We start from the raw sequence: 11417 nt of genomic DNA on the forward strand, positions 1-11417 counted from the left end.
GATCTGACTTTCCAGCGGTATCATCAACTATTCCCATAACAAATACCAAAGTTTGTAAACAGAAATAATTTAAAAAAGTCAACTTTGTTACAAAGATAAACTTAGCATGGTTAGACGTGACAGAATGCTGCTCCAGTGACAGTGGTTAGGTAGAAACTGCAGCTTATTCTGAGAAGTAGTGAAAGGACAAATCAATTTGTTACGTAAGTAGATTTACACTGAAAGCCATTCACTTCCCAGTTATTGATGCAAATATTAAAGTGGGCAGTACCACAGTTGGAAAACAATTTTAAATCTTTTTAGCTCTTTTCACCACTTTCATGGTAAATTTTACATCAGACCATTGCAAGGAAGAGAGGTTAGAAAAAGGTTAACTTTTATTTATCTGAGTCTACGAAACATCCGTAATAGTAACATACCGAAAAACATAAAATCAAAGAGCAGGGGTAGACAATTCAGCTCCTTGAGCCTGGTCCAGCATTTAATACAATCACAGCTAATCTCACCTCAGCCTCAACTCCTCTTTCCTGCCCACTTCCCACGACCCTTCAACCCATTACTCATTCAAAATCTGCCTATCCCCTCCTTACATTTACTCAAGTTTACTTTTCCTTAAGGATCTCGGCATCCACTGCACTCTAGGATAGAGAATTCCACAGATTCGTGACCATTTGAGAGAGGTAATGTCTCCTCATCTTTGTTTTAAATCTGCCACGCTCTTGCCTAAAACAATGATCTTTTGTTCTAGATTGCCCCACAAGTGGAACCATCTGTTTCAATATGCTTTCCTTTATTGGTCAGAGTATTGAGTACAGGAGTTGGGAGGTCATGTTGTGGCCGTACAGGACATTGGTTAGACCACTATTGGAATATTGCGTGCAATTCTGGTCTCCTTCTTATTGGGAGGATGTTGTGAAACTTGAAAGGGTTCAGAAAAGATTTACAAGGATGTTGCCAGGGTTGGAGGATTTGAGCTATTGGGAGAGGTTGAATAGGCTGGAGCTGTTTTCCCTGGAGCGTCAGAGGCTGAGGGGTGACCTTATAGAGCAGGGGCGGGCAATTAATTCTTCCAAGGGGCCACATGAGAAACCTCAGTTGTGTTGAAGGGCCGAACCAACAATAAGTTGAACATAATTCTGCTCAGTATTAATTTTCTCCCATTGTAAAAAGTACTAAATTATATAGTTTTGCACTGAAACTTATAATCAAAAGAATAAGGATATTCTGTGACAATAACGATATGAAATTGTGGAGTAGGTTAAATATAGAAATAAACAGTAAAAACAATAATTTCAGTATTTCATTTTATTTTTAACATGTTAATCTCACAAACCAATAATGAAAAGTTGTTTCATTATTGTTCAGTATTACAAGCAACAAACAACTCTATACAAAAAGCAATAAGTGCTTTTGATGTTTTTCAGTTCATTTTACTTGTTTGGTGAGAAAACTCCAGTCTGTTTTGGGCTTGAACAAGTGCACTGAAATCTGGTTGAATGTCTGAGGTGAATATGCGAAGGACAGCTGAGAGGTGATCATCAGTGACAGACGATCTGTTTTTGGATTTGTTGAACTTCATAATTAAGAATGTCTGTTCGCATATATAGGTAGATCCAAAGAGGACTAGAATCTTCTGAGCATGCCTCCTCATGTGTGGAAAGTTCTCCTCTTTGAGGGATGAGTAAAAATCAAGCAGTGAGACTGACCTAAAGTACTCTGCTAGAAGTGTGTCAGACTGCAGGTCAATGAGTTCAAGCTGAACATCACTAGGTGCATTCCCCACATTGCATGTAAACGGGGGAAAAATTCATGTTGCATTTCATTCTCAACTATTTTAAAGTCTTGAAATCGCCTTGAAAATTCACCATGCAGTGCTTCTAACATAGATGAGTACCTGTGGGGGTGATCAGCTGAAGGTGTGGCTTCCTTCAGTGTTAGCAAGTGGGTGAGAATGTTGTCCTCCATTTGGCTTGAGAGCAGCTGCACCTTTCTCATAAAAGCCTTCACCAAGTTGTACTTTTCATGCACAAAAAGACCCTTGCACTGCAGTTTCACATTTAGTTCATTCATAAGTGCAGTCACATCAACAGCAAAACCAAGGTCTGCAATCCAGTCTGCATCTGAAAGCTGTGGAATGCCGTTCCCTTTCTTCACACAGAAATCTTGAATCTCTTCTCTCAGGCCCTGTACACTTTTCAGCATTTTGCCCAGGCTGAGCCACCTGACAGCTGTGTGGTAGCCTATGTCACGATGTTCAGTCTCATTTTTCTCCAAAAGTGCAACAAACTGCCTGTGATTCAAAGCTCTTGCCCTGATGAAGTTAACTATTTTAGTTACAAGATCAACCACATGGTTAATTTTTACACTGACTTACACAACACTTCCTGATGTATAATATAATGCAAAAATACCAATTTCTGTTCAGGGTCAATTTCTGTCACTTTATCCTGCATTCTCTTTAAGAGTCCAACATTTCTTCCCGTTAGATTTGGACAACCATCCATTGTCACACCCACCAGCTTGTCCCATTTTAGTCCCAACGTGTCCAAACATGCGTTTACCTCCGTGAACAAATCATTACCAGTTGTTGTTCCTTTCATTGACTGCATGGCTACCAGCTCCTCCGTGATTTTAAAGTCCGTAGTTATCCCACGTACGAAGATGAGTAGCTGGGCTGTGTTACATACGTCACAGCTCTCATCCAAAGCCAAGGAAAAAAAGTCAAAGTTGACCGCTCTGTGCTGCAGTTGAAGCTCCAGATTTCTTGCGATGTCCCCAATCCTTCTCGTTACAGAGTGTCGGGAGAGGGGCACATTCTCAAATGCCTCTTTTTTCTCTGGGCATATTAGTTCTGCAGAGTCCAACAAGCACTCTTTAATAAACCCTCCATCAGAAACTGGTTTACTATTTCTGGCGATTTTGTGGGATATGACATAACTTGTCTTAGTGTGAGCTGACATTTTGAGGGCTAGCCAGCAAGCATCACTTTTAGCTGTTCACACACGCACGCAAGCAAGCACATACACGCGCATGTGCGTCCATACGTAAATAAAAAAAAAGCAACCTTTCCAAACAAAAGCAACACAGTTGTATTGCATGCATGGCATAAGTACTTTTTCATTTATGTTCTAATTTAAGATTGACCTCATGCGGGTCGGACAGGAACGACCAAAGGGCCGGATATGGCCCGCGGGCAGTAAAATGCCCAGGTCTGTTATAGAGGTTTATAAAATCATGAAAGGTATAGATAGGATAAATACACAAAGTCTTTTCCCTGGGGTGGGGGAGTCCAAAACTAGAGGGCCTAAGTTTAAGGTGAGGGGGAAAGATATAAAAGAGACCTCAGGGGCAACTTTTTCAGGCAGAGGGTAATTCGTGTATGGAATGAGCTGCCAGAGGAAGTGGTGGAGGCTAGTGCAATTGCAACATTTAAAAGGCATTTGGATGGGTATATGAATAGGAAGGGTTTGGAGGGATATGGGCTGGCAGGTGGGACTAGTTTGGGTTGGGATATCTGGTTGGTATGGACAATTTGGACCGAAGGGTCTGTTTCCGTGCTGTACATCTCTATGACTCTATGTGTATTTTGTCAATCCCCTTTAGCATCTTATAAACTTCAAGTAAATCTTCTCCCACCCTTCTAAATACTAACGACTATACGCTTGAACTGTTCAAGCCTTTCATTTCTGGAGTTAATCAAGTGAACCTTCTCTGAACTGCCTCGCATGCAGTTACATCCTTCCTTAAGTAAGGGACCAAAACGGTACGCAGTACACCAAAAGTTAAAATGCAATATTAAGATGGATGGACCTGTGGCAAAAATAGAATTAAATGATTTATATCTCAAATTACCATTACAGAAGCAATGTTGCAAAAGTTATCAAAACTGGGAATAAATATTCTAGAGTACGTAGTATTTTCAAGATCTTGGCAGAATGGCATAGGATTAGAGGGGCTTTGATTGTAGCAGATAACATAAAAGGAATGTTATCTGCTACAAGGGCAGGAATAGGTCCAGTCAAGGATAGTAGTGGGAAGTTGCGTGTGGAGGCGGAAGAGATTGGGGAGACACTGAATGAATACTTTTCTTCAGTATTTACTCAGGAACTGGGCATTGTCGTCGATGTGAATACTGAGTCACAAATAAGTAGAATGGATGGCTTTGAGGTATGTAGAGAAGAGGTGTTGGAAATCCTGGAAAAGGTGAAAATAGATAAGTCCCCTGGGCCTGATGGCATTTATCCTAGGATTCTCTGGGAAGCAAGGGAGGAGATTGCAGAGCCATTGGTCTTGATTTTTATGTCCTCTTTGTCTACAGGAGTAGTGCCAGAAGACTGGAGGATAGCAAATGTGGTTCCCTTGTTCAAAAAGGGGAGTAGGGATAACCCTAGTAACTATAGGCCGGTGAGTCTCACTTCTGTTGTGGGCAAAGTCTTAGAGAGAATTGTAAGGGATAGGATTTATGCACATCTGGATAGGAATAATGTGATCAAGGATAGTCAGCATGGTTTTGTGAAGGGCAGGTCGTGCCTCACAAACCTTATTGAATTCTTTGAAAAGGTGACGAAGGAGGTTGATGAGGGGAAAGCGGTAGATGTGGTATATATGGATTTTAGTAAGGCGTTTGATAAGGTTCCCCATGGTAGGCTACTGCAGAAAATACGGAGATATGGCATTGAGGGTGAGTTGGAGGTTTGGATTAGGAATTGGCTGGATGGAAGAAGACAGAGGGTAGTAGTTGATGGCAAAGTTTCTTCATGGAGTGCCGTCATTAGCGGTGTTCCGCAAGGATCTGTTTTGGGACCATTGCTGTTTGTCATTTTTATAAATGACCTGGAAGAGGGGTTAGAAGGTTGGGTGAGCAAGTTTGCGGATGATACGAAAGTCGGAGGAGTTGTTGACAGTGAGGAAGGATGTGGCAGGTTACAGCAGGATATAGAGAAGCTGCAGAGCTGGGCAGAAAGGTGGCAAATGGAATTCAATGTAGCTAAGTGTGAGGTGATTCACTTTGGGAAGAATAACAAAAAGATGGGGTACTAGGCTAATGGTCGGATACTTGGTAGTGTGGATGAGCAGAGGGATCTTGGTGTCCATGTACACAGATCTCTGAAAGTTGCCACCCAGGTAAATAGTGCGGTGAGGAAGGCATATGGCGTACTGGCTTTTATTGGTAGAGGAATTGAGTTCCGGAGTCCTGAGGTCATGATGCAGTTGTATAAGACTCTGGTGCGGCCGCATCTGGAATATTGTGTGCAGTTTTGGTCGCCATACTATAGGAAGGATGTGGAGGCACTGGAACGGGTGCAGAGGAGGTTTACCAGGATGTTGCCTGGTATGGAAGGAAGATCGTATGAGGAAAGACTGAGACACTTGGGGCTGTTTTCATTAGAGAAAAGAAGGTTTAGGGGTGACTTGATTGAGGTGTACAAGATGATTAGGGGGTTAGATAGGGTTGACAGTGTGAACCTTTTCCCGCGTATGGAGTCGGGTATTACAAGGGGGCATAGCTTTAAATTAAGGGGGGGGTAGATATAGGACTGAAGTTAGGGGTAGGTTCTTCACTCAGCGAGTCGTAAGTTCATGGAATGCCCTGCCAGTAGCAGTGGTGGACTCTCCCTCTTTATGGGCATTTAAGCGGGCATTGGATAGGTATATGGAGGATAGTGGGTTAGTATAGGTTAGGTGGGCTTGGATCGGCGCAACATCGAGGGCCAAAGGGCCTGTACTGCGCTGTATTCTTCTATGTTCTATGTTCTATGAATGATTGAGAAAAGATCTGGCCTCAGAAGATTATGCAGTGCAATGAGAATGGGTAAAAATTATGAATAATACAAGTAACAAAAGACTAGCATGGGTTGTTTATAGGCACCTGAATGTAATCATAACTTTGGACAGAGAAATTCTTGTAGTTTGTGACAGAAACAATGTAATGATTGTGGGGGCTTTTAATCTTCATATAGTTTTCAAAGTGGCAAGATGCTATGGAAGCTGATTTATAGATTGTTTTGTAATAGTTTCTTTGAGTAATGCATTATGGAATGGTTTTGAAGCAGGCTTAATGTGTCATGTTGCAATCAAAGTTATTCTGGGAAGTAATGATAATAGCATTGAATTTCATGCTAAGTTTGGAAGTGATACTCTGAAAAAGGGTAGACCTGTTCCAAGAATTGAAGTTCTAAATTGGAGCAAGGCCAATTTTGATGATATTAGGCAACAACTTTCAAAAGTTAACTGGGAGAGGCTATTCACAGGTAAAGGAATAGCTGGAAGGTGGGAGGCTTTTAAAAATGAGATGACTAGAGTCCAAAGACTGTATATTCCTGTTAATGTGAAGGGCAAGCCTGGTAGGTGTAGGGAATTCTGGATGACTAAAGAAATTGAGGCTCTGGTTAAGAAAAAGAAGGAGGCATATATCAGGTAAAGTGAATCTAGTAAATCTCTACAGGAGTACAAGGGCAGGAACCTTGATTATCCGGCATTCGATTATCCAAACATTCAATTATCTGCACAAAATACTCTCTGCCCATGTCGTTTGGATATTTAAGGTTCCTCTGTACTCAAGAGGGAAATCACGAGGGCAAAAAAGTGGACATGAGATAGCTTTGACAAATAAGGTTGAGGAGAATCCAAAGAAGTTCTACAAATTTATTAAGGATAACAGGGAAAGAATAGGACCCCTTAACGATCAACAAGACCATTTCTGTGTGGAACTATGACAAATATGTGAGATACTAAATGAATACTTCACATTAGTTTTTTCTGTCCAGAAAGATACAGAAGTTGGAGAACTTGGAGAAATAAACAGTGGTATCTTGAAAAGTGTCCATATTATAGAAAGGAGGTGCTAGACATCTTAAAATGCGTAAAGGTGGATAAATCTCCGGACCCTGATCAGGTGTAGCCTAGAACTCTGTGAGAAGCTAGGGAAGTGATTGCTGGACTCCTTGCTGAGATATTTGTATCATCGATGGTCACAGGTGAGGTGCCAGAAGACTGGTACCATTAGTTCAGAAAGGTGGTAAGAAAAAGCCAAGAAACTATAGACCGGTGAGACTAATATCAGTGTGGGTAAGTTGTTGGAGGTAATTCTGAGGGACAAGATTTACACATGTTTGGAAAGGCAAGGACTGATTATGGATAATCAACATGGATTTGTGCATGGGAAGTTGTGCCTCATTAACTTGTTTGAGCTTTTTGAAGAAGTGACAAAGAAAATTAGTGAAAGCAGAGTGGTGGACATTGTCTATATGAATGACAGCAAGACCTTTGACAAGATTCTTCATGGTAGACTGATGGATGCAAAATTGGCTGGAAGTTAGGAGACAGAGGGTGGTAATGGTGGGTTGGTTTTTGGACTGGAGGCCTGTGATCAGCAGTGTGCTGTAGCACCAGTGTTGGGTCCACTGTTGTTTGTAATTTTAAAAAATGATTTTGATGTGAATATAGGAGGTATGGTCAGTAAGTTTGTAGATTACACCAAAATCGGTGGTGTAGTGGATAATGAAGAAGGCTATCTCAGCATACTATGGAATCTTGATCAAATGGGCCCATGATCCAAGGAGTGACAGGTGGAGTTTAATTTAGATCAATGTGAGGTGCTGCATTTTGGAAAGCCAACTCAGGGCAGGACTTATACACTTTATGGTAAGGTCCTGGGGAGTATTGCTGAATAAAGAGACCTTGGAGTGCAGATTCATAGTTCCTTGAAAGTGGAGTTGCAGGTTGACAGGGTAGTGAAGAAGGCATTTGGTATGCTTGTCTTTATTGGTTAGTGCCCTGAATATAGCAGGCTTAATGTGCCATGTTGCAGTAAAAGTTATTCTGGGAAGTAAAGATAATACCATTGAATTTCATGCTAAGTTTGAAAGTGATACTCTGAGAGGTCATGTTACAGTAGTATAGGAAAAATGTTGTGAAACTTCAATGGGTTAACAAAATATTTACAAGGATGTTGTCAAGGTTGGGAGGGTTGAGCTATAGTGATGTGCTGGGGCTATTTTCCTGAAACGTTGGAGGCTGAGGGGTGACCTTATAGAGGTTTATAAAATCATGAGGGGCATGGATAGGATAAGTAGACTAGGTCCTTCTCTCTGGGTGGGGGAGTCTAAAACTAGAGGGCATAGGTTGAAAATGAGAGAGGATAGATTTTAAAGGTACCTAAGGGGCAACTTTTTCACACAAAGGGTGGTGTGTATATGGAATGAGTTGACAGAGGAAGTGGTGGAGGCTGGAACGACTACAATATTTAAAAGACATCTGGATGTGTATATGAATAAGAAGGGTTTAGAGGGATATTGGCCAAATGCTGGAAGATGGTACTTGATTAATTTAGCTTAGCTGATTGGCATGGGCGAGTTGGATGGAAGGGCCTGCTTCTGTGCTGTACATCTCTACGACTCTAAATGCAAATGGCAATCCTAAAGTTAATCGACCAAGTCAATTACATTAGTATGAAAAGAGAACAACTTTTAATTTGATCAATTGATTGAAATGTACGGTGTAACTGAACAGTGGAAAACATGCAAAGAAAGGATTCAAAAAGTTCAAAAAAGGGTCATATGGTGCTTTTGATGCTGTTGGCTGTGTTCTTCTTTAAAAGTTGCACTCTAAAATGGGGATACGTTTCGGACAGAAACATTTCTGAAATTGCTCAAAAGTGCAAGAGATACAATTTGGGAGCTATGGAAACTAAACTTGCCAGTGATTTTACCAGGGTGTGTTTTTATTGATGTGATCTGTTTTGCTGAAAATAGATTGTGTTTAACTAAAAGTGGATCCTGTAATGTTTTATTGGTAGAATTAAGGAAAATGTTTAAATATCTTCATGCTTAATTTATTACTTCAAATACTTATGCACTCAGTCTAGACTGGATGCTATTTTTGCTGTTCTTTTGTTGAGTTGCTTAATGCCCAAGAGCTTTGGTTCAAGCCCTACTGTTTGAGACGACACAAAATTAAGAGCTGTCTTGAATTTAGGACTTCTTTATGACAGACTTCACAACATGTTAAGATTAAATACAGCAATACGTGACATTCAGAGAGACACCAGGCTCTGACTGTTACATTATTTAAAGATTACTCCAAGAACCCTACCACCTAATGTTATTCAGTATATACCACATGCTTCTCTGCTAGTGTTTCTAACTTATTCAGTTTCTCACTTCTCTTCAATTCCACCCACACTGCCATTTATATCCAACCAGAAGATGAACCAATAAAATTTGCAAATAAGATATACTGGCCAGACATGTGTTGTATACTTCAAAATAGAAGCCCAGTACTAAGAGTACATACATTTCCAAATATTGCTAATTTTGGTTTTTGCTTCTTTTCCTTTGGACAGTGAAGAACATCTATATGTCATCATTACAAGGTTATTCCTCAGTCCTGAAGCCCTACACAGCAAATATGTTGGAGTTCATTATGATGATGAAACATTCTAAAAGCATTACTGTCTTAAAGGAAAATCAAACATTGAAAAAATAAATTGGGGGCAACTTATTTCCAACCATCACATGATCCAGAGACCATGATAATGCTTTGCATGTTAATCTTTGATGGATATTTGAGTGCTAGTATTTCGCCATGGGTGCCTGGGAAGGGTGGATGATAAAAAGGGGTGTGAGCTAATGAAACATTGGCTCTTAATGAGACAGTGTTTATGGGATTCCATTTGTCAAATATTCCAAGTGTGATTCTATTCAAAAAGAACACTGAAGATAGTTAATTCATTAAATTATTCGCCAATCATTGACTGTGAGCTAAAGCACACAATTTAAAAAATTGTGCATGAGAAAAGTTTACAGATTGATCTTGCTGACTTCAAACAAATGCTAACACCCATCTGTTGAAGTCATGAGAGAATTAAATGGATTTACAATGAAAACTATCCTCCCTCACTGAAGTCTAAATTGAAAGACAGAAGACAGACAATCTATTGGAACTGGGTATGATTGTTGGATCTGGACGTTAATTAAGATAAATGGTATTTGATTCTTAGTACCAAATACCAATTATCTTAGTTAACCTCCAGATCCAACAATCATACCCAGTTCCAATAGATTGTCTGTCCTCTGTCTTTCAATTTAGACTTCAGTGAGGGAGAATAGTTTTCATTGCAAATCCATTGAATTCTCTCATGACTTCAACAGATGGGTGTTAGCATTTGTTTGAAGTCAGCAAGATCAATCTGTAACTTTTCTCATGCATAATTTTTGAGCGCAGTTACTTAGAATTCAATTTGTATGCAGAATCACTGGTGATTAACATCACTGGCTCCATGACTTTTCAATGTGAGAAGGTGGTAGGGTCTGGCAAGATCCTCCCAATGTTTTCTGTAAATTATAAACATCTTATTTTGATAACCAAAAAAGGAACACATTCCATCAAAACTGCTGTGGGAAATATTATTCTAAGGGATGAAATGTCATCTTCTTTGAAAGAGAGAATATTCAACTATGTCAAGGATACTTGTGCCAATTAACTTTTTTTCCAGTGTAATTCAGCCAAAATTAGGCTCAGGAGAAAAGATCTCAGAAATTTAAATCCTTGCTACTTTCAGCATAACCCCAGGTTCGACAATATTTTGTGCTATCTTACAGGAAATTATGCTAAAGTCAAACACCATCCAGAAAACTGGTTAGGTCTTTGAACTTGAATTAGCTGCCATTGGAAATTTGAAATAATTTACAATCAGGCTGATAAAATGGTTTCAAAACTCAAGCTGGTTCTTTTTGCGTGCAACAGCATTAATGGCTACTGTTTAAAATTGCAAATGTTTTTCATATGCTAAGATACTCTTATGCAATTTAACTAGCAATAGTCTATTTTATAAAATAGTCATTTCAGTTTTTTTAGGGTTGCTCACAGGTGGTGGATTGACACTGACTTTTTTCCCAATGAACCCATTTTCAATTGCATTTATCAAACTACACCAAGTACCATTTTTAACAAGTGTTCAAGAATGTTTTCTAAAATGTCATTTTTATAAACCATATTTCATAAAGCTTGATTGAGGTAGATTTTGCACTTATTGTGATGAAAACGAGTATAAATGGAGAACAAAAAATCAATACAGGCTTCAAAATTAGTGCAGTTCTGGATGAAATTTCCACCCATTTTGTTGATTTGACCTAAAGTGAAAAATCAAATAACTTTTGCACTTGCATTATTCTGATGAGTTGACATTGGCTGCGTACAATCCTTTAATGCGATCTTTTACTACTCAGAAATGGAGTGAAAGATATACATTAGAACATAGAAGAATACAGCGCAGTACAGGCCCTTCGGCCCTCGATGTTGCGCCGATCCAAGCCCACCTAACCTACACTAGCCCACTATCCTCCATATGCCTATCCAATGCCCGCTTAAATGCCCTTCTGGAAATCTGAGAGATATTGTGTTACAGGTTATCTTTA

At 39.7% G+C, this 11417-nt stretch overlaps 1 protein-coding gene across 1 annotated transcript; it reads right to left on the reverse strand.

The window, feature by feature from the left end:
- Positions 1-1719: 1719 nt before the first annotated feature.
- LOC148148830 (general transcription factor II-I repeat domain-containing protein 2A-like) lies at positions 1720-2960 on the reverse strand. Its single transcript, XM_087991806.1, has 2 exons — positions 2582-2960; positions 1720-2324 (listed from the first exon to the last, which is right to left on the reverse strand). Exons 1-2 carry the CDS (start codon positions 2958-2960, stop codon positions 1720-1722), a joined length of 984 nt encoding a protein of 327 aa, XP_087847932.1.
- Between the last annotated feature and the right edge of the window lie 8457 nt (positions 2961-11417).

The sequence above is a fragment of the Chiloscyllium plagiosum genome, unplaced genomic scaffold (assembly GCF_037043375.1).
Source record: "Chiloscyllium plagiosum isolate Xiang-an unplaced genomic scaffold, Cpla_swu_hap1 HiC_scaffold_11, whole genome shotgun sequence".
NCBI classification, from domain to species: Eukaryota; Metazoa; Chordata; class Chondrichthyes; order Orectolobiformes; family Hemiscylliidae; genus Chiloscyllium; species Chiloscyllium plagiosum.